Source organism: Amblyraja radiata, chromosome 18, assembly GCF_010909765.2.
Source record: "Amblyraja radiata isolate CabotCenter1 chromosome 18, sAmbRad1.1.pri, whole genome shotgun sequence".
Classification (NCBI taxonomy): domain Eukaryota; kingdom Metazoa; phylum Chordata; class Chondrichthyes; order Rajiformes; family Rajidae; genus Amblyraja; species Amblyraja radiata.
In genome coordinates, this window is record NC_045973.1 from 27,503,631 (window position 1) to 27,527,954 (window position 24,324).

The 24,324-nt window shown below is 43.6% G+C and overlaps 1 protein-coding gene across 6 annotated transcripts in view; it reads right to left on the reverse strand.

The window, feature by feature from the left end:
• Nucleotides 1-3,355: 3,355 nt before the first annotated feature.
• The window catches only part of abtb1 (ankyrin repeat and BTB domain containing 1), a 56,054-nt gene continuing 35,085 nt past the window's right edge, over nt 3,356-24,324 (reverse strand). For all 6 annotated transcript variants that reach the window (XM_033036987.1, XM_033036985.1, XM_033036988.1 and 3 more), the window contains 5 exons: nt 23,698-23,813; nt 18,391-18,489; nt 16,386-16,553; nt 12,764-12,964; nt 3,356-7,002 (listed from right to left, as the gene is read on the reverse strand). In XM_033036987.1, coding sequence (XP_032892878.1) covers nt 6,796-7,002; nt 12,764-12,964; nt 16,386-16,553; nt 18,391-18,489; nt 23,698-23,813 — 791 coding nt within the window. In that variant the 3' untranslated portion in view covers nt 3,356-6,795. The remainder of the gene's footprint in view (nt 7,003-12,763; nt 12,965-16,385; nt 16,554-18,390; nt 18,490-23,697; nt 23,814-24,324) is intronic.

Here is a 24,324-nt window from a genome sequence, read left to right on the forward strand (position 1 = left end):
GCAAACATCAATGTGTATGTGGCAGATGGCGTCAATTTGAAACAGTGAAGTAAAATTATCACACCAGAATTGCACCACTTTAGCACAGAAGTCAATTGACACACATATGACAGACACAAGAGACTGCAGATGCTGGAATCTCGAGAGAAGCACAAAGTACTGGAGGAACTCGGTGGGTCAGGCAGCATCGGTGGAAGGAAAGAAGAGACAATATTTTGGATCTTCAGACTGAAGGGTCCCAACCCAAAATGTCATTTGTCCATGTTATTCACAGATGCTGCCTGACCCACCGAGAACCCCCAGCAGTAAATGCACCCAAAAATGTTTTTTTCTTCCCTGTATGTATACAAATATTTCCACTCTGGTGAAAATGTTCAAGAAGAATGTGAACCATCATCGGCAGCTGGAAAGATTCATGGCATCAGAAAGGGAAAGTGAACTGTTCATCAGATTTCACCACTAGTAGCTGCTGGGTTTTTGAGTCAAGACAAGTCAAGTCAGGTTTATTTGTCACACACATACAAGATGTGCAATGAAATGAAAGTGGCAATGCCTGCAGATTGTGCAAAAACTACAAAACAGAATAGAACAGAATCAGTATTTACATGTTAGAAAAAAAGCAACAATTAAAAAAAGACACAACACAACAGTAAATTAGTCCCTGGTGAGATAAGAGTTTACAGTCCTGATGGCCTGTGGGAAGAAACTCCGTCTCATCCTCTCTGTTTTCACAGCATGACAGCGGAGGCGTTTGCCTGACCGTAGCAGCTGGAACAGTCCGTTGCTGGGGTGGTAGGGGTCCCTCATAATGTTGCTGGCTCTGGATCTGCACCTTCTGATAAATAGGTCCTGTGGGGGGGGGGGGGGGGGGCGAGTGTAGTTCCCATAGTGCGTTCGGCTGAAAGCAATACTCTCTGCAGTGCTTTCTTGTCCTGGGCAGAGCAGAGGATCTCCCTCCAACCTCGCTAGCCAGCACGCTGGCGGTGTTGTTGTTAGCCGGCGAGCTAGGGGTGATGTTGCCAGTCTTGAATCGTGCGTAGAAAGAGTTCAGGTCGTCAGTTAGGGAGGTGCCGGCACTTCCGGTTGAGGGAGGGCTGCTCCTGTAGTTAGTTATAGTCCATAGCCCCTGCCAAAGGCGTCTGGTGTCCTGCTGCTCCATCTGCGACTCCATCCTGTCCCTGTACCTACTTTTTGCATCCTTTGCCGCCCTTCGCAGTCGGTAGGACTCTACCTTGTAATCGTCCATATTTCCGGATGCCAGGCCAGAGTTGTAAGCAGCGGTGCGCGCATTCAAGGCAACGCAAATGGACCTGTCCACCCAGGGTTTTTGATTAGGAAAGATGCTAACCCTTATCGTGGGGACAATGTTATCGGCTATTATTGCAATGAAGTCCGTGACCGCTTCCGCAAACTCACTGACGTCACTGGAACTTACTTGGACCAGACAGACAATTTAATCCCATAGTACGTCATAGGAACAGAATAATTTAAAGTTTATTCCAGGAAGGCTCAAACCTATTTAACACTTGACCTTTACAATCCATGGTCTCTAATGATGAGAAGTGAATTGCATCCCAATATAGTGGAGCATCAGAGGCCCAGCTTCAATCCTGACCTCCTGTCTGGGTGGAGTTTGCACATTCTCCTTGTGACTGCGTGGATTCCTCCGGATGCTCCGGTTTCCTCTCATGTCACAAAGACGAGTGGGTTTGTAGGTTAATTGGCCATCTGTAAAATTGCCTCGAGAATGCAGGGGGTGGATGAGAAAGTGGAATAACGTAGAACTAGTGTGAGCGAACTTTAGAGACGCTGCCTGACCCACTGAATTACTCCAGCACTTTATGTTACAACAGCATCCAGCGTCGACTTCTCTACATTGGTGAGACCAAGCGCAGGCTCAGCGATCGTTTCGCTGAACACCTCCGCTCACAGTCCGTCGTAACCTACCTGATCTCTCGGTTGCTCAGCACTTCAACTCCCCCTCCCAATCTGACCTTTCTGTCCTGGGACTCCTCCATTGTCAGAGTGAGGCCCAGTGCAAATTGGAGGAACAGCACCTCATATTCCGCTTGGGTAGCTTACACCCCAGTGGTATGAACGTTGACTTCTCTAACCAGATAGCCCTTGCTTTCTCTCTCCCTCCTCTCTCCCTCCCCTCCCCCTCCCCCTTCCCAGTTCCCCTACTAGTCCCACTGTCTCTGCCTGCTTTCTATCTTTGTCCCGCCCCCTCCCCCGACATCAGTCTGAAGAAGGGTCTCGATCCGAAACATCACCCATTCCTTCTCTCCATAGATGCTGCCTCACCTGCTGGGTTACCAGCACTGCATCTAGCTTTGATTTTATCCAGCATCTGCACTTCTGACATACATGATCAGATTCCTTGCTGTATAGAAACATAGAAATTAGGTGCAGGAGTAGGCCATTCGGCCCTTCGAGCCTGCACCGCCATTCAATATGATCATGGCTGATCATCCAACTCAGTATCCCGTACCTGCCTTCTCTCCATACCCTCTGATCCCCTTAGCCACAAGGGCCACATCTAACTCCCTCTTAAATATAGCCAATGAACTGGCCTCGACTACCCTCTGTGGCAGAGAGTTCCAGAGATTCACCACTCTCTGTGTGAAAAAAGTTCTTCTCATCTCAGTTTTAAAGGATTTTCCCCTTATCCTTAAGCTGTGACCCCTTGTCCTGGACTTCCCCAACATCGGGAGCAATCTTCCTGCATCTAGCCTGTCCAACCCCTTAAGAATTTTGTAAGTTTCTATAAGATCCCCTCTCAATCTCCTAAATTCTAGAGAGTATAAACCAAGTCTATCCAGTCTTTCTTCATAAGACAGTCCTGACATCCCAGGAATCAGTCTGGTGAACCTTCTCTGCACTCCCTCTATGGCAATAATGTCCTTCCTCAGATTTGGAGACCAAAACTGTACGCAATACTCCAGGTGTGGTCTCACCAAGACCCTGTACAACTGCAGTAGAACCTCCCTGCTCCTATACTCAAATCCTTTTGCTATGAAAGCTAACATACCATTCGCTGTATTCCTAAGCTAAATTACCTCACCCATTTCTATTTCTATTAAATAATCAAAAATCTCTCAATGAAGAAAGCAGTTTCTTCATCCAAGAATTAAAAAAAAAAAAATTACACTCCCTGCTGGTAACAACATATTGAGATTTATAAATAACACAACTTATTAACATTCATTTGCATAGGGAGCAAATCACAGCACATTTCAAATGCAAAGCTTCTCTGGCCTAATGTTCAATTTCATCACTTGAAATCTGCAGCATTTTCACGACAGTGAACCGGGAAACCAGTTCGGAATAATTAAATAAACAAGAGAACAACCCATGTCTTTGAATCCGAACTGAAGGAGCGTTCTTTTAATGTGAGACCCAAACAGATTTTAAATGAAATATATATTATATACAAATTAAATTAGATAAAATAAACTATCGTTTCTGGTAGCCATTTAAGAACAATCATTAAATATGAATTTCCATTTTTGTACAATACAAATTAGAGCAATGCAGAGAAATATATTTTAACAAAAAAAATGGAAAGAATAAAGCAAATTAACCTCATATTATGCCTGCAGAGCCTGGAATCCAAATAAAAAAATGAAATGAAATTTAGTATAATTAGTCACCCCCGTTTAATTAGTTTAACCATATTGGTGGTAGCCGATCCCCTGGTAGTTTTAGTGGGGACCTTCAGGTCATGCGCAAGGGTAGGACTGGTGGTTTTAATAAAGATAGTTTTAATAAGGGTGGTAGGGTTAGTTTTAATGATGTTGTGGAAGTCATTGATTATAATATGGGCGTTTGTCATCTGGGTGTTTACAAACAGGTCGTTTGCAACAAAGTCAATGATGTCCCCCACAGCAGTACTTACTGGATATACAGTAGCTGCAGGGGGTAGTAATGGGAGGGGGGCGGGTGGGTGGAGGGGTGAGGGGAGAATCCAACTGCCAAGGTTGAAGACAAGGGTGCAAATATAATTAGTATTGTGATAGGAAAGGATAGTGATAGTATAGTTTCCAATGAGATAGTGGCATTTACCCCTGCAAGAATCTTAAGTGCGCAGTTTCCTTTAGGTTTTACAGGTTTTAACGCTTTTAATAAACATATAGTTCATATGTTTAATGAGAAGATACGGAGTCAGATGGTGTTACTCTGGACTGACCGATCCCAGCCTCAATTATGGACAACATTAGGATTGGGCTGATTCACACTGGTCTGGAGATGGTGGGAGAGGAGGAGTTGGAGATATAATTGAGCGGCAATTGAGATATGTTCATAAGTCATAGGAGCAGAATTAGGTAATTTTGCCCATCGAGTCTACTCCGCCATTCCATAGATTCACCGCCTTCTGACTAAATAAATTCCTCCTCATCTCCTTTTTCAAGGGGTGTCATTTTATTCTGAGGCTGTGGCCTCTGGTCCTGGACTCTCCCAATTGTAGAAACATCCTTGTATGCGAGAAATAGTTGAGCCCCAGCATAGATGGGTCTCAAATCCTAGCAACGTCTCTGATGTGGTGGAACCAGGGTGATCACAAGGATAATCTGTGGTCATCTGGTCAATGAGTGAGCGTGGAGCAGAGAAGCTAGTAAACATAAGGAACTGCAGATGTTGAAATCTTGAGCAAAACTCAGCTGGTCAGGCAGCATCTGTGGAGGGAAATGGATGGGTGAGGTTTCAGGTCGGGGACTCTTCTTCAGACCTTCTACAGATGCTGCCTGACCCACAGAATTCCCCCAGCACTTTGTGTTTTACTGATGGATTGATCTGGTCTTGGGATCTTCAAGCTGGGATGAGATAAATAGGAAGGGTTCCGTCATTAATATCAGTATTCTCACAGAATGAGCAATGTACACAGTGCTGGAGGAACGCAGCGGATCAGGCAGCATCTTTGGAGGGAATGGACAGACAACATTTCGGGTCGGAACAGGTCAGTCTAAAGGAGATCCTAACCCGTAATAGTACCTGCCCATTCCCATCACAGATGCTGGCTGACCCGCTGAGTTCCTCCAGCACTTTCTGTTTTGCTCCAGATTCCAGCATCTGCAGTTCCTCGTATCTCCGTTCTCACAGAATGGTCCATGTAAGAGCGACAACATCAGATAGTGAACCATGCTTGCAGTCTGAAAGAAGGAAGGCGTTGAAAAAGCAAGTAATATTATTGAAGGGATACAGCTTGAAATGCAAAAATGAATGCAAATGCTAGAGCTGCCACTATGAACCAAATTAGCAGATTGGACCAGGGTGGATCAAATTACTTGCAGGTCTATGCAAATCTAAGTACAGAATCTAGGGTAAAGTGCACGATTAAGCCTAAATAGAGTGGATGTGGAGAGGATGTTTCTGGTAATAGGAGAGTCTAGGACCAGAAGGCACAGCCTCAGAATAAAAGAATGTACCTTTAGAATAGAGATGGGGAGGGTTCTTTAGCCAAAGGCCCAGTGAATCTGTGGAATTCATGCCACAGATGGCTGTGGAGGCCAAGTCATTTGGTATTTTCAAAACGGAGATTGACAGGTTCTTAATTAGTAAGTGTGTCACAGGGAGAAAGCAGGAGAATGGGGTTGAGAGGGAAAAATAGATCAGCCATGATCAAACGGCTGAGCAGACTCGAAGGGCCGAATGACCTAATTCTGCTCTTATGTCTTATGATCAAACAGCCCTGGCATTTACCAAGAAGTTAAACTAAATAGTTACAGATGCAAATGTCAATTTCAACTCAGAGGGAGGAGCAACGACATTATACTCACTGCCTCTTCAAACACACATTCAGACCTTATTAGGCGAGTGATTCATCGCTACATTTATTATAGTAGCTGCTTGTTTAGGGATTTAACACCAGTTATGGCATTGACTCACATCACGCAGTGGACCAAAAGTGACCTGATCGGCAGAGATCCCAACAACAGCAGGCACTCGGCATTCCTGCCAGTACAGTACTCTCTCTTGGCTGGCCGGTCAAGGATGCTGGGCCAGACTGAATATTGTTACAATGCAAAACAAAACAGCACATGAAGTTAGCAAAGCTGACGCCTAAAACCCATTATTATTATTGAAGGGATACAGCGTGAAATGCAAGAATTAATGCATTTAAATTATTTTGCAAATTTGCAATAATCCAGATCCTTGCAGCACAAGCTTTCTTGAAACAAAAAAAACCCCACAGCAAATGACAAAATCTTAAATAAAAGCACAGAAAATATTGCAAACTTGATGCATCTGAAAGAAGGATGCAAAATAACAAACAGCACATTTCAGTTGAGGACATTTGATTTGATGTTCATTCTCCTTGTTCTACAGATTATGGTAGATAAACTGTTGATATTTAGCATTCTTTATCCAAATACTGTAACAGTTAAGATTCAGACCATAAAGAGTTTGGTAGCATTTGGAAGCGTTTCTTAGTTCTCAGCAACCAGAGATTTCTAACAAGTCTGCAGCAAACTGAAGTACCATCGTTGATGTTGGAAACTGCATAGTTGATAACATTAATTGTTGAGATTGGAAAATGAGGATTACTGTTAATAATTTTGCACTAGTTGGAAAGTTTAAAAAGTTGTTAGGGCTCTATCTTATTGCTTTAAACTTCCATTTAATGTAGGCCAACATGGGACACATCTCTCGAATAAAAGTCCTCGATTCTTATCGCGTTAAAGTGTAGTTGAGCTTACGAGAAATGAAAAATATTGCCTGAGCAAAGAGCTCATCGTTTTTTTAGCACAGTACTTCCAATGGGATGTGTGCAGCCGGTCACAACTGCAAAGCAACTTAACACTCGAGTTCCAATCTAGCCAGGAGTTCATCCAGGGCTTTCAGTTTCTGATTAGCTTCCTCAATGGCGCTGTAAGTCTGTACGTTGCTGGTAACATGGAAGCGGATATCGTCCACCAGGGGGATAGAGTCAGTCTCCTGTCGGTCCTCAACAGCCGTGGCGTCATCTTGTACCACTTGTGCAAACTCTTCTGACTCCACAAGCTACAAAGTACAAGCAAAAGTGGTTAGAACTGAGGTGCCTCCTTTCCCCTCATCACATAGAGTCAGACAACGTGGAAACAGGCCCAACGGCCCAACTTGCCCACACCAACATGTCTCATCTACACGTCCCACCTGCCTGCGTTTGGCCCATATCCCTCTAAACCTGCCCTACCCATGTACCAGTTGAAATGTTTCTTAAATGTTGCCATCTGAGCCATATTCTACCTGATAGAAGTATATAAAAATATGGGGCAAAGAGAGGGTAGACAGTCAGAATCGAACCCAGGAAAAATCAAATACTGGTCGGGGAATAGCTTTATGGTGAGTGGGGCAATGTTTATGTTCATAGGTTCTAGGAGCAGAATTAGACCATTTGGTCCATCAAGTCCACTCCACCATTCAATCATGGCTAATCTATCTTTCTCTCTCAACCCCATTCTCCTGCCTTCTCCCCATAACCCCTGAAGAATCTGTCAATCTCCGCCTTAAAAATACCCAATGACTTGGCCTCCACAACCGTCTGTGGCAATGAATTCCACAGATTCACCACCCACTGACTAAAGAAATTCCTCTTCATCTCCTTTTTAAAGGAACTTTGCAGGACAAGTTATTTTTACACAGAGAGTGACGTGGGCCTGGAACATGCTGCAGGCAAGTTAGTGGCATTAAAATACGTTTGTATACGCACATGGATATGCAGGAAATAGGTGGAAATGGGTTATGTGCAGGTATATAATTGATTGTCTTGGCTTCATGCTCAGCACAGACATTGTGGGTCGAAGGGCCTTTTTTTGAGCTGTACTGTTCTATGTTCTATCTGGGCACCTCAGAATACCAGAGCACAACAATCCATTGCAGCCCTGAGCAAGACCTTCACATTCAGCAGGTCTATCTTTCAAATGAAATGATAATCTGAGACCTTGCCTACTCTCTTGGCTGGTATAAATAAACAGGAATTACTTCCAATACTGTTTAAAGAACACAAATATTAAGTATGTCCTCAATGTAATGTACAAAACACTTGCTATAAAACTGGTTACTTTAAAGGGAGTTGCTTTAAAGTGTAGTCATTAGAGTAGGATTGAGAAACAGATAGCATCGATGTGAGTTACTGATTTTAACAGATCAAAACACAAAGTGCTGCAGGACCTCTGTGGAGGGAATAGACGTACTGTTGGGTTGTATCACAGCTTCCTTTGGGAACAGCCCACCCAAGACTGTAAGAAATTGAAGAGAGTTATAGATGTAGCCCAGCCCATCACACAGACCAGACTTTCCACCATTTACACTTCACGCTGCCAACATAATCAAAGACTTGTCCCGCCCCGGTCATTCCTCCTTCTCTCCACTCCCGGCTGGCAGAAGACACAGAAGTTTGAATGTGCGCACCACCACACCCAGGAACAGCTTCTTCACCTCTGTTGTCAGACTTCTGAACGGTCCTTCCATAAGCTGGGGTACTGTCCGATTCACCTCTACCCCATTGCAGACATTGGACTTTGTCTCTGGAACTGATGCGCTCCAATGCTGAGAACTATATTCTTCACGTGATAGGTGCAGAATTAGGCCATTCGGCTCATCAAGTCTACGTCGTCATTCGATCATGGCTGATCTATCTTTCTCTCTTAACCCCATACTTCTGCCTTCTCCCCATAACCCTTGACACCTGTACCAATCAATACTAATATTCTGCCCTCTATATCTTTCCTTTACTCTATTGTAATTGAGTTTGACTTGCCTGTGTTTATGTATTGTATATCTGATCTGTTTGGATAGTACACAAAAGGTTTTCACTTTTGATACACTTTAGACTTTAGAGATACTGTGCAGAAACAGGCACTTTGCCTCACCGAGTCCACGCCGACCAGCAATCACCCCGTACACTAACCTATGTACACCACCTACAAACCTGTACGACTTGAGTGTGGGAGGAAAACTGAAAACCCAGGGAAAACTCAGGCCGTCACGGGGAGAATGTCCAAACTCCGTACAGACAGTACCCGCAGGCAGGATCAAACATGGGTCTCTGGCGCTGCACCTTTGTGGCCGCTCAACATGACAATAATAAACCTAAACGCCATTTCGGGTCGGGTCCTTTCTTCAAACGCAATTGATTATAATAGTATTGATTGAGGGCGAAATATTGCTGAGGTTATGTGATTTAATATTAAAACAAAACCATCCCTGCATAGCATTTACAACGGTGCCAGTGTTTCCAGAGGTAATGTGCCAGTGACAGCAATTGTTGCCAGACGCCAGCAGGAGTCATTTATATCAGGGGCACTGCTTCGATTCAGGATATAAGCCGGGTGAGTATCTCCTGGGGCGCTGGTATGTCGCTGTCATGCTGCTTGGAATATGACTGCATTTTTCTGCAGAGCAATAATCTCTACACTTCAATGTAAAGGCTTTCCATCCATGCTAAGTACATGCAGGCTTTTTGATTAAGATAATTATTAGAGATACAGCACAGAAACAGGCCCTCCAGCCCACTGAGTCCACACTGACCATCAATCACTCTAGTTCTATGTTTCGCATCCACTCCCTACACACTAGATGCAATTTTTCAGAGATCAATTAACCTATAAACCAGCATGTCTTTGGGATGCGGGAGGAAACAGGAGCACCCAGAGAAAACCCAACGCAGTCACAGAATGTTCCAACTCCTCATGCAGACAGCAGCCAAGGTCAGGATTGAACGCAGCTCTCTGGTGCTACGAGGCAGCGGCTGTACAAGTTGCGCCACTGCGACGCATTGGACAACACGATCTCTTGAATCCAGCAACACCCCTTGCAATTTACAGGGGCCAATTAACCTACATACTTGCATGTCCTTGGGATGTGGGAGGAAACCCAGAGCACCCGGAGAACATACAAACTCCCCTGTGCACACAGCACTCGTAGTCAGGACTGAACCTAGGTCTCTGGCGCTGTAAATCAGCAACTCTACTGCTACGCCATTGTGCCGCCCCTCTGTATTCAAAAATGCTGGGTGACTGGTTGAACTCAAATAGTGAACTAATCCAGTTCTGGGAAATGTGAGGCAACTCAGGAATGTCTACAAAGCTGTTTGGCAGTTAATTGTATGAAAATGCTTTATGGGAAAAACAAAATAAGTGCATTGTTATTGGTAGAAAAAAAAATCCACTGCAGAATTGAAGTGGACGATTGTTCTTTCAAAGTAGAAAACATTAATGTAACAGTGAATAATTCAATAGTGGAACGGCACTTTCCCCAATGTAATATTAGTAGCTAATTTATTCAGCTAAAGAGGTCTCAATGCCAATGATTTAATGACTGGGCGCCACAGTGACGCAGCGATAGAGTTATAGACCTGGATTCAATCTTGACTACGGGTGCTATTTGAACAGAGTTTGTACATTCTCCCTGTGACTGTGTGGGTTTCCCCCTGGGTGCTCTAGTTTCCTCCCACACTACAAAGACGTACAGATCTGTTGGTTAATTGGCTTCTGTTAAAAAATAATGTAAATTATCCCTAGTGTGTAGGTAGTACTAACGTAATAGGTGATCGCTGGTCGGCGTGGACTCAGTGGGCCAAAGGGTTATAACTAGCCTGTTTACAAAGGAATGTTCCTTTGACTAGGTAGACACCCTGCTTAGGTATGTGTGCATGTTTTGGACACCAGATTACCAATTTCTTGTTTCCCACCAAGTTCAGAGTCCACCGTGTGATGAGGGACTCCGGAGTTTTAGCTTAATTTAGTTTAGAGATACAGCGTGGAAACCGTCCCTTCAACCCACCGAGTCCGCGCCAACCAGCGATCCTTATACACGAGCATTATCCTGCACATTGGGGACAATATACAATTATTATCAAAGCCAATTAACTTACAAGCCTGTATGTCTTTGGAAAGTGGGAGGAAACCGGAGCAACCGGAGAAAACCCACGCAGTCACGGGGTAACGTACAAACTCCGTAGACAGCCCCTGTACTCAGGACAGAACCCGGGTCTCTGGCGCTGTAAGGCAGAAACTCTACCGCTGCGTCACCATGCTGCTTTTTGTAATAGTTGTAATGAATGGTATAACAAATAGTCTGTCTTAAGTAAGACGATGAGCACGGAATGCAAAGTTGGAAACTCCAAACTTCATAAACCTTAAATGTAGAGATGGAAGAATATGCCTCCTCCTCAGCTCAAAATGGACAAAACCTCTTTTGTCTTGCGATGGCCCCATGCAAAGGTTTGCTCTAGTGGTCCGCACATCAATAAAATGAAGACTGTAAAACAACCTTGTTCAACGCTGGGCCAAAAAAGCAGACCTGGAATGGAGTGTCAGATGAAGTAGCTTGTTATAAGACAGCTGGCAACTGTAGAAAGAAACTGAATACATCCCTGCAGCAAAAAAAAAAAAAGAGCGACCTAGATTTTCCAGAGTGGGGGGGGGCTGTTGCCTGCACTCAGCCATGCTCACTAATCCCCTGGAACCTTCCTTTGCCAAATCCCAATGTCCAAACTATCTTATTCAGGAGGCAAGCTGCAAGCCCTACACAGCAGCAGGAGCTCAGACTGTGCACTGGGGTAACATGGGCAGGTCGGACAAAGCCCGATCCACAATATTCCTACAAATCTTTGACAGTTGGGTGTCAAAGCTTCCCGCCTTTCAGAAAGATTCAAGCATCAACAGTAAATTAAATACATTATCCTAAAAGCATTTTTTAAATTCCTTGAGACTGCTTTTTAAAAACAGACTTGCCTCATATTTTTCTGCCCAAAGCTATAGAGTCCACAAGCTACTCATCACGCAACCCTAGTAACGAGAAAGTTTCCCTCTCCCCTGACTTTCAGTGTGAAGAACGGTCTTGACCCGAAACGTCGCCTATTCCTTTTCTCCAGAGATGCTGCCTTACCCACTGAGTTACTCCAGCATTTTGTGTCTATCTTCAGTGTAAACCAACATTTGCTGTTCCTTCCTACATGAGAAAGTTGTGTTTTTGTTTGTAAAGAAATAACTTAAATTTATAGTTATAAACAGCACATAAACAGGCCCTTCAGCCCAACTTGTCCATGCCGCCCCTTCTATGCTAGACCCACCTGCCCCCATCTGGCAGATGATCCTCTAAACCTTTCCTATCCATGTACCTATCAAAATGTCTTTTCAATGTTGTTACTGTACCTGCCTCAACTACCTCCGGCAGCTTGTTCCATAAACCCACCACCCTCTGAGAAAAGGTTGGTCCTTAGATTCCTATTAAATGCTTGAAAATCAGTTCATCAAATACCAAGTACATAGCTTATGGAACAACCCAAGAACTTAATCTTGCAGTAAAAAACAAAGTGTTAGAGGAACTCAGCGGGTCAGGCAGCATCCGTGGAAGGAATGGGCAGACAAAATTTGGATAGGGACCCTTCTTCAGACCTCAATCCGAAAAAGGGTTCTGACCTGAAATGTTGTCTGTTCAGTTTGAAGCAGGGTCCCAACCTGAAAAATCATCTCCTCGATACTCCCTGACCCACCCACTACCCACAGCACTCTTTTCGTTCAAGATTCCAACATCTGCTGTTTCTTGTGTTTCCACTTCAATTTTACACATCAATTTGCAAAACAATGGACATTTCTCACAGACTAGTTGTCTTTTTTTCCTGTTAATTTCTGAAATTTGAAATATAAAACATTGTTAATTCTTACAATGGCTGCCCCCTTACATCCTATCTTTGCTTCCAATAACCTTGATCTATTTGGGGATAGCCAACATTTAGGTCACACCCATCACATCATCGGTCCAAAAGAAAACAAATTACCTTCTCTATGATTTTAGCCATGTATTCCGTGCATTGGTCTTCCAGTCGGGAAAGTCTGAAGAGCTTGGCGGTCCTCCAGGTGCTGACTACGTTGTCCTCAGTCAGCATGATTGCAAGGGTCTTCCCACACAGCCTCTTCAAGCCTGGCAGAAGATACAGGTCAGCAGCACACAGCACCTCGTACACATTTTCCGGGGATAACTGCAAGCAAGAGAAAGTGAAAAAGAACAACTAGGGCTGTAACACTCTGTCATGACTCTGAAACAAACTTCCTTTCTTTCACAGACACAAAGTGCTGTAGTAACCCAGTGCTTCAGGCAGCATCTCTGGAAAAAAAAAGGATGGGTGACGATTTGGGAAACGTCAACCTGACCCGCAGAGCTACGCCAGCATTTTGTGTCTATCTTTGGTATAAACCAGCATCTGCAGTTCTTTGTTTCTACTTTCTTCTTCCTTTCTTTTATTTTAGATTAGTTTAGTTTATACAGGCTGGAAACAGGCCCTTTTCGCCCACCAAGTCCACAACAAAGCATCAATCACCCGTACATTAGTTCTCTGTTATCCCACTTTTGCAGCAGATGCACGAGGGCCAATTCGCAGGAGCCAATTAACCTACAAACCTGCACGTCGTTGGAATGCGGGAGGAAAGTGGAACCACTCGGAGGAAACCCACAAGGTCACAGGGAGAACGTGCAAACTCCACACAGACAAAACAAATTCATCTAGGTTTTGCTCAATGACTGACTGCCTTTTGGAATATCAACATTGGAGTCATAGTCATTCAGCACGGAAACTGGCTCTTTGGTCCATCTTATTCATGCAGGCCAAGATGCCCCATCTAAGCTAGTTCCATTTGTCCACGTTTGGGTGACATTAATTCAACAGTGCATTGCTCAAGTGGCAATGGGCACTTTCTGGTTTACAGGTTCTCTGCCCCTTGTGAGGTCCCTAAAAGTGTTTATAAAGTACTCTGATTTGACAGTGCTGTCATAAAAGAGTCTACAGAGTATCTAGCCCCTCCTGTGATCCAGCTAATGGCCTTGATATCCATGAAAATGCAATTCTCACCAAAGATTTTGTGTCACATCCAAGTGTTCTCATCAAGAAGAAGGCAATGTGCCTTCAAGTGGTAGGTTCCCACGAAACAATAGTGTGGAAATTGTTTTATTTTTTTTAAAGTAGGAGGAACAGAATACAAATTCATGTTGCAGAATGCTACAAAATGTAATTTAGTAAATCTGCTTAAACTATGAATAGTTGTCAGAGCAAATGGCCATAAAAGCTGCCAATAAAATCCAATTAGTTGACTAATTATTTTAGATCTGCATAGCTTGCAACCACATAGTTGATGCTTGCTGTCCCATGAAGCAACTTACAGGGCACTCAGTTTGAAAAGTATTACTGCCTCACTCTCTCACGGTAACGAAAGTAGAAAACGTGCCAGGGTGCACCAGAATCCCAAAGACTAAAATGCAATTGCGTGCAAGCTTCGCTGGGAACAGTTCTGTAGGAAAAGGCATTCATTCGAGTCTCCTGTGTGACCCACCACACTCCCAGTTGCCTTCGCGAATAACTAATTCAGACAGAATGGACATACTCATATGCGGGAGACACAAGAGACTGCAGATGCTGGAATCTTAAAGAAAACACAAACTGCTGGAGTAACTATTGTTGATTCTTTTTTTCTTTAAACACAAAGCACACCAATTCTGGTTCAAATATCGCAGAAGATAAATGCTCATATTGGAAACCTGACAATGCCTTAATAAATTAGAATTGATATTTGTGGATCAGGGCAATATTTGTAACAGGAATACATTTGCTTCAAGTAAGATAGCCGTGTTTAAGTCACCACTGCTACCTAGTGGCAAAATCTAATACTGCAATCATCATCCTATCACATACTTATTAAAAGTCTGATCTTGTACGTGTGTATATGTGTGTGTAAATGTGGTTGTCTTTACATCTTCGCAAAAACACTACGCAGTAACGATAACATTTTTACATATTCCGATTGACATTTTTCCCGTCGAGGCTGGGATCTGAACATCTGAACACCTTATCTGAACATTTTATGCTTTATTTCTCGACATTACTGATTAAAAGTCTAACAAAGTCAAAAGACTGAAATTAAAACCACAGCTTCAACTGATGATGTCACAATAGCTCAGCTAGCAAAGATCAGCCTCAATGAAGATTTCATCCAATATTTGACACATTATTCGCGATTAAAGCTTTAAAAATGCCAACTTTCACAAGAGTTTTACATATTCTGATTCACACTTTTCCCCTCTAGGCAGAGATCACTTTCACTGAACATTTTATGCTTTATTTCTAGACATTACTGATTAAAGTTTAAAAAAATCAAAATACCTTGAATTTCAAACCGACCAGCTTCAACTGCTGACGTCACAATGGCAGCCTCAACTGATGATGTCACAATGGATAGACTAGCAGGGGGAGGATGGATTGCTATTGCAACATGCAGGGCAAGTGCAATAGGAATTATTTTTAAAGAGCACTGGTGAGGGAGGCAAGGGGAGTGCTGAAATCTTACGTTCGGGAACGGCTTGAGTTGGAGGACCATGCCTCCCATGGGGGCTACGGGTAGGGAACGGGTGCGTTGGGGAAACCATCCCATCTTTAAAACTGCTGGCACCTGTCAACTCAAAGAATATCAAATAGCTGTTGACTTTAAGTTCCTGAGAACATTTCCCTTCTAATTGGCCGCTGTCTAATATGCTGTCACAATGACCATTCCAATCCAGGCTTAAATTGAAAGCGCCATTTCATTTCAGGAGCAGAGGTGCAGAACTATATAGCATCAGATGGGACTAATATCTTGCCTAAACCCATAACAGGTAGAATCAAGAAACTGCAAGTGTTGGTTTACAAAAATAAAGAGATAATTGCTTCTCTGTTCACAGATGCCACCTGACCTGCTGAGCATATCCAAAACCTTCTAATGCAAAAGACAAAGTGCTGGAGAAACTCAGTGGTTCGGGCAACAATTGTGGTAGGAATGGACAGACAATGATTTGGGTCCTGACCTGAAACACTGCCTGTTCATTCCCTTCACAGATGCTGCCTGACCTGTTGAGTTCCTCGACCACTTTTGTGTATTGATCAAGATTCCCATTCATGTTCCTGTACATGGAACATCAGCAGTTGCTTGTGTCTCCAGTACTTTTATTTGATCCTCTGTTGCCCTGCAACAACCTTCACGATGCAACTTCTTTTAGGCTTTAGAAAAACGGGCCCCTCGGCCCACCTAAACCACGCCGACCAACAATCACCCTGTACATTAGCATTTTCCTACACGGTAGGGACAAAGTACAATTTACTGAAGCCAATTAGTCTACAAACCTGGACGTCTTTGGAATGTGGGAGGAATACGGAGCATCTGCATTTGCTCGCATTCAGAGTAAAATCGAAACCAGAGCATTCAGAGAAAACCCATGCAGTCATAGGGAGGACGTGCAAACTCCATACAGATAGCACCCGTAGTTAGGATCGAACGGGTGCCTGGCGCCTTAAAGCAGCAACTCTATCAGGGCACCATTATGCATCATTAAGCTTAAGCACCAGTCAAATATCCGTTGATTGGTGGGTCCAATCTTACCTCGGTAGCGTCACTGTAGATGTAGTAGAGGACTCGGATAAAGATTTCCTCTGTCACATTGTGGAGTGTCACCATGGGAATACTGGGCTGACTCTGAAGTTCCTCACTTTCAGAAAAATGATCCTGTAACAATGCTCGGAAATAATCGCTACGACTACAAAAGAATGCCTGCAAGCACAAGACAAAAGGTCAGCGTTAATGCTGCACAACGACAGATGTACACAGTTTGCAGCACAGAACGAAGCGATGGTGAACACTGCCTGGTCCATCATGGGTACTTACCTTTCCACCATGGAAGAGATCTACAGGAGACGCTACCTCAAAAAGGTAGCCAACATCATCAGAGACCCACACCACCCTGGCCACACTCTCATTTCACACCTGCCATCGAGGGAAATGTATTGGGGCCTGAAAACTGTGATGTCCAGGTTCAGGAACACCTTCTTTCCAACCACCATTAAACACTACAACCTTGAAATATGCTCCAAACTACATAGAATTGGGGGCATTAGTTTTGTCTTTGCACTATTATTCTTGATTTGTTTGATTATTATTTTTATATATATATATATATATACTGAACTTATTTGTTGTTTATTATGGGTTTTACAGAATACTATGTTTACATATCCGTTGTGCTGTTGCAAGTTGGGATTTCATTGTGTCGTTTCGGGACATATGACAATAAAACACTTGACTCTTGGATCCCATCAAGCCATATGGTAGCATACAGGTAACGACAGAGGATTAATAATCCCAAGGCGATGGACCAACAGGCCAGATCTGTTTACAGGAAGCAGGGTGGGAAGAAGTGTAGTCTAGATAGACCAACCTGATCTCCCGGTTGCTCAGCACTTTAACTCCCCCCTCCCATTCCCAATCTGACCTGGGCCTCCTCCATTGTCAGAGTGAGGCTCAGCGCAAATTGGAGGAACAGCACCTCATATTTTGCTTGGGTAGCTTACACCCCAGCGGTATGAACATTGACTTCTCTAACTTCAAATAATCCTTGCTTTCCCCCTCTCTCCATCCCCCCCTCCCCCTTCCCAGTTCTCCCACCAGTCTTACTGTCTCTGACTACGTTCTATCCCTGTCCTGCCCATTCCCCTGACATCAGTCTGAAGAAGGATCTTGACCCGAAACGTCACCCATTCCTTCTCTCCAGAGATGCTGCCTGAGTTACTCCAGCATTTTGTGTCTACCTTATTACTCTTGTTACTAGCTTAAAAAAAATGCTTTAAAAATGAATGGGAGAATTTGCGTGGTCGAATTTCTGAAACTCAGGTGCCTCGGTTTTGCCATCTTTCATCTCCAGTTATGCCCTTTTTAAATTGGATGGGTTTGGAGGGATATGACCAAATGAGACTAGGCTAGTAAGTCAACTTGGTCAGCTTGGGAGGTGATGGGCCGAAGGGCCTGTTTCCATGCTGTATAGGTCCATGGTTCCAACTAAACACAAAATTGGATTAATGTCAGATGAGAGTAAACGGAGGGTTGATGGTCAGCGGGAACATGGTGAGCTGAAGGACCAGTCTTTGTACTGTACTGTATTTAAAATAAACACTTATGGACCTGTCCCACTTCGGCTATTTTTATGCGACTGCCGGCGACGGTCATAGTTGTAGCAGGTCACCGAGAAACTGGCGACTGGACCCCTCTTCGACATAAAGTTTGAAATAGAATCATTACTTTAACAAAAAAAATAAACAGAGTCAGCACCAGCGACAACCTACGTTAACCTGGCGACAACTATGGCAGCACCTACGTCAGGAGAAGTCAAGCTACGCTCATTGGCGTCAAACCCACTGTCGCCAACTGTCTCCGAAAATGTTTCAACATGTTGAAAATCCAGCGGCGACCAGAAAGACGCTACGACTCTTTGGGCGACTGAGGAGACAATTCACGACCATACAGGCGTCACCCCAGCGACCATGTGGAGACAGCCTAGTCACCTGTAGTCACCTAAAAAAATAGCCTAAGTGGGACAGGCCCTTAACATACAGACCTTGTGACAAAGGAAGATGTAGCCTTCTACTCTGAAACTCAGATCCGGGTAGTTGCTAAAGTTGTCTGTACTGTCAAATGGCAGCTCACCAAAACCAACCTGGGAAAGAGCAGAAATAGGTTAAAACCATCTATTTAGAAACAGAGATACAGGTTTTTGTCCCTGGGTTATGTGACAGTTCATTCCAGAGAAATGTCCATGAGCCCCAATTATGCTGCTAGTTAGAAAACCCGCTTTGTACAGCAACTCATATCGTATCGTTTGACGTACACTCGCTATAACTCAAGAGTCAAGTCAAGAGGGTTTTATTGTCATATGTCCCAGATAGAACATTGAAATTCTTACATGCTGCAGTACAACAGAATATGTAAACATAGTACATAAACGAGAGAAAAAAAGTTCAGTACACACATGCTCAAAAAGCAAACAATTATAGTGCAATAATAATAATAGTTTGTTGTAGATCAGAGCTTATTTGTTGTCGTGTTTAATAGCCTGATGGCTGTGGGGAAGAAGCTGTTCCTGAACGTTACAGTTTTCAGGCTCCTGTACCTTCTTCCCGATGGCAGTGGTGAAATGAGTGTGTGGCCAGGATGGAGTGGGTCTCTGATGATGCTGGCTGCCTTTTTGAGGCAACAACTCCGATAAATCCCTTCGGTGGTGGGGAGGTCAGAGCCGGTGATGGACTGGGCAGTGGTCACAACTTTTTGCAGTCTTTTCTGCTTCTGGATGTTCAAATTGCCGAACCAGGCCATGATGCAACCCGTCAGTATGCTCTCTACTGTACACCTGTAGTAGTTCAGGAGAATGCTTTTTGACATACCGAATCTCCATAATCTTCTCAGGAAGTAGAGGCGCTGATGTGCCTTCTTTATAATTGCATCAGTGTGCTGGGTCCAGGAAAGATCTTCAGAAATATGCACGCCCAGGAATTTGAAGTTTTTGACTCTCTCCACCATTGTCCCATTGATATAAACAGGATTGTGGGTCCTCATCCCTCCTCTTCCAAAGTCCACAATCAATTCCTTAGTTTTACTGATATTGAGACCCATGTTGTTGTGTTGGCACCATTTGGTCAATCGGTCGATCTCACTTCTATACTCTGACTCATCATCATCTGTAATTTGTCCTACAACGCTGGTATCGTTGGCGAACTTGATGATGGAGTTCGCACTATGTCCGGCTACGCATGTGTATAAAGTGAGTAAAGCAGGTGGCACTCCCTTGAAGTGCTCCCGTACTGATTGTTACTGAGAATTAAATATTTCCGCCAATTCGAACAGACTGTGGTCTGTGGATGAGGAAGTGGAGGACTCAATTGCAGAGGGATGCGCAGAAACCCAGTTCCGTGAGCTTGATAACCAGTTTCTATGGGATGACGGTATTGAACGCCAAGCTGTAATCAATAAACAACAGCCTGACGTTAGTGTTTTTATTGTCCAAGTGGTCCATATGCTCCATAACCAACCTCTCAAAGCACTTCATTGCCACAGACGTTAGTGCCACTCGTCGGTAGTCGTTGAGGCACGACACTTTACTCTTCGTGGGCACCGGTATTATTGATGCTCTTTTAAAACAGGTGGGAACCTCAGACCTCAGTAGTGAGAGGTTGTAAATGTCCACAAAAACTACAGGCAGTTGGTCTGCACAGGTTTTGAGAACTCGACCGGGTATGCCGTCAGGTCCAGGTGCTTTCCGAGGGTTCACCATCCTGAAGGATCTTCTGACGTTGGCCTCTGTGACTGTAATACCATCATCGCATATGGGGGCTTGGGAAGGCACATCAGTGTTCTCCCTATCAAAGCGTGCGTAGAATGCATTGAGCTCGTCAGGGAGTGATGCTTCTCTGTGGTTTGAGCTGCTTCCTGATTTCACCTTGTAGGAGGTGATAGCATTCAAGCCCTGCCACAGTTGGCGAACATCTGCCCCATCCCCCAGCTGAGAGCAGAAGTCCCTTTTGGCCTTTTTGATGGTCCAGGTCGTATCTGGACTTCTTATAGACCTCTGCGACACCAGACCTGAATGCCCGGGATCTGGTCTTCAGAAGAATGCGGATCTTCTGGTTCATCCAAGGCTTCTGGTTAGGAAACACTCGGAAGGTTTTTGTTGGAACACAGTCTTCCACACAATTCCTTATGAAGTCTGTAACCACTGTGGCGTATTCATTCAGGTCCGTTGCCGAGTCCTTGAACATTGCCCAGTCTACTGACTCCAAGCAGTCCTGTGGTTGTTCCTCTGCCTCCCCAGACCAGCTCTGTGCAGTCCTCACCTCTGAGGGTGCGCTCTTCAGTTACTGCCTGTATGCAGGAAGAAGCAGCACCACTTCTGTCATTGAATAATCATCCTATTACTATCCATAATCAAACTAATGGGTTATATAATGGGTTATATACTGTACCCAGTTATTAACAAGCACCACAAAACATCTTATTATTCTTGTTACTAGCTCAAAATATACTTTAAAAATGAATGGGAGAATTTGCGTAAAGTCAAATTCCTGTAGCTCAGATCATTTCAATCCAGAGAAATAAATGATAAAGGGGCACACAAAGAGAGACACGCGAGGAACTGCAGATGCTGAAATCTTTAGTACAACACAAAGTGCTGGAGGAACTCAGCACGTCTGGCAAAATCCGAGGAGGGAATGGACAGGTGACGTTTTGGGTTGGAACCCCGAGGTTTTCATCAGTCTGAAGAAAGCTTTCGACCCAAAACTTTGTCTGTCCATTCCCTTCACTGTGAGAGGGCCTGACATATAGAGTTCCTCCAGCACTTTTATTTTTATATAAAAATAGGCAGCTCCGTGAATAGAAGAAAGCAGATAACCCACCCTTCTAGTGTGTTACACAGTGCTTTTTTTTGTGTGTACAACACACTGACTCCTCCAAAAAAGATAAAGTTATTTTGTTTTTCGGCCAGGTGACACCTATGTATAATAGCCACGTGCATCAGCACTTTTTTGCGTCCAAAAATCGCACTGGTCTTATCTAAAATTGGAGATTTATTATTAATGAATCACAGGATTTACCCCCTTACTCAGTAACTAACAGTGGCCCTCCACCATGAATGAGTAAAGATGCATAGGTACACTGTTTGTGAGCTTAGAATGCCAGCCTCAGGATTATTACAAGTGTACAGTTTAACCACAGAAAACCCTAAAGGGATTGGAGCCTCACAATTTGCTGCAACTGAATGCCTTTCTAACTAGTTCAAAGAGCAATACTGTCGGCGACAGTGGAGTGGAAATGGAGTTCCACATGCACAAGGAACCAGCAAATATTATAGGACCCACAGGTTCATGTCTCCAAAATGATTTATAGTGGATCAGCTGGGATTTATCCATTGTTTAAATCGAGAGAGGATAGATTGGGTGGACGTTCACAGTCTCTTGGCCAGAGTAGAGGAATCGAGAACCAGGGGACATAGGTTTAAGGTGAAGGGGGAAAGATTCAATAGGATTCTGAAGAGTAACATTTTCACACAAAGGGTGGTGGGTGTATGGAAAGGGCTGCCAGAGGAGTTAGTTGAGGCAGGGCCGTCCATAGTGGCGACTACAGAGGGTTAGGGCCCCGACCACGGGTGAACAAGGAGGACTGTCTGAACTGTATTGCCTTCCACCACAGTGAAGAATACTGTGGTGGATGTCTGTGTTGAATTATGTGGTGTATTGTGTCCTTTTTTAATTGTAATGCTGCATGGTAAATTACATTTCACTGCACCTTATGGTACATGTGACAAATAAACTGGAACTTGACTTTGCAACGTTTAAGAAACAATTAGACAGGTACAAGGATAGTACCGGTTTAGAGGGATATTGGCCAAACGCAAGCAGGAGGGACAAGTGTAGATGAGGAATGTAGGTCAGTGTGGTTAAGTTGAGCCAAAGGGCCCGTTTCCACGCTGTATGACTCAATGGCACTATGACACCATCTGACAACATTTTTTCTTTCAGCTCTACTTACACAATTTATAAACTAAAATACTATATTAAAATTTGGTATGGACATTTGAATTTATATTCACTAGATTACTGTTAAAAAATAAAGTCTTACATGACAGAACAGCTTTCATTAGTTTAGTTTAGTTTAAAAACGCAGCGGAAACAGGCCCTTTGGCCCACCATCTATCACCTCGTACACTAGCACTATCCTACACACTACGAACAATTGACAATTTACAGGAGCCAATTAACCTACATATCTGTGCGTCTTTAGAGTGTGGTAGGAAACGGAACACCCGGAGAAAATCCAAGCGGCGCAAACAGCACCCGTAGTCAGGATCAAATGCAGGTCTCTGGTGCTGTATGGCAGCATCTGCCTACTGTGTCATTACTTCAAGATTTCCCAGAGTTTATCTGTTTATGAAATTGTCAATGTTGCAAGTCTTGTTCTATGCACCCATTAACCTGATCTAAAGCTTGGCCAGGAATGCTTGGAGAGGAAGTGGGGATAAGTATTGTGTTTTTGATTTTTGTTTTTGGACTGAATTCTGTTTTAAATTTGTGTTTCTGTGATGTCTTTATTATTTATTTTATTCTGATTATGTTTATATTTCCTGTTAACCTATGTAAGGTGTCCTTGAGATGTCTGAAAGGCGCCCAATAAATAAAATGTATTATTATTATTATTATAAGTAGGTGAATTGCAAAGAATATGATCCAAACTGTATATTTTTCTCATTATTACAACTGCAACCCTGCACTTACTGTAAAATTCATGGACACTTTTTGTCTTTTCACCTCTGGCCTATGTCCAAACCCGGACCATTCAAAACCCCATCACCTGTACCCAATCGTCACTTGCAAGGGTTTGTCCCACTCCACCTCTCTTCTAGCATTCTCCACTCAGCCCGAAGAAGAGCCCTGGCCCAAAACATTACCTATCCCCGTTCTCCAGGGATGCTGCCTGACCCACTGAGTAACTCCAGCACTGTGCCTTTGTTTGTAAACCAACATCTGTAGTTCCTTGTGTCTTCACTAAAAAAAAAGATCAGTTAAAAAATTTCCACCATCCTTTCAGTCGATGCACTCCAAATGTTACTATTGTAAAAATATACTGATACTGTGCCACTGATCTGCCCTTAATGCACATATATTTTCCCTCATTAATACTGTAAGCTAGTACCCCTGATAATTGATCCTTCCTTCATTTAATGGTCTCTTTCACTCTCTCTACTTTATCAAAAAGCTCACGATTTTCAGTATTGACATTTTAACTTTCATTAACTTTCCTGGTGGAAGAAGAAAATTATTTCAAAAATATTGAGATCCTTTACAAACGATATAATTCTATTAAAACCGGACCGTACCTTCAGTTCAGCTGGCAGGGCACAGTCTGCGAGCATGGCCATGTCATCTTGTAGCCTGCAATTTTCATCAGGTTCCAAAGTCAGAACTTTTACCCAAGTCCCAGGCTTTGAAGAGACTGCATTTAAAAAAAACACAAACCCAACAGCTGTACCATCAAATCTTTCAATCATAAAGGTAGCCCATCAAGGCCTCTACTTCCTTAGATCGAGGTGGTTTGGTAATTCAATGAATACTCTCTTGAACTTCTACAGGTGTACAGTAGAGGAAATATTGACTGGTTCGACAACTAAAATGTCCAGGAACGAAGGAGATTACAAGTGGTGGATGCTGCCCCATCCATCACGGGTACTGTCCATCCCATTATCTCTGGTCTCTGGTGCTGTGGGGAAGCACATCCACCAGTGTGCCGCCCTTTGTACACGCACATTTTCCCTTTATCAATACCACAATCCATTACCTCTGATAATCGATCCTTCCGTCATTTAATTATGTGTGTCTCTCTCTCTCTCTCTATTTTATCAAAAGCATGATTTTTAATATTGCCTCAAAAGGTTGCCACATCACCCGAGCCACGTTTTCATTTAACTCATGCCATTGGCAATAAGGGACAGGAACCTGAAAACCAT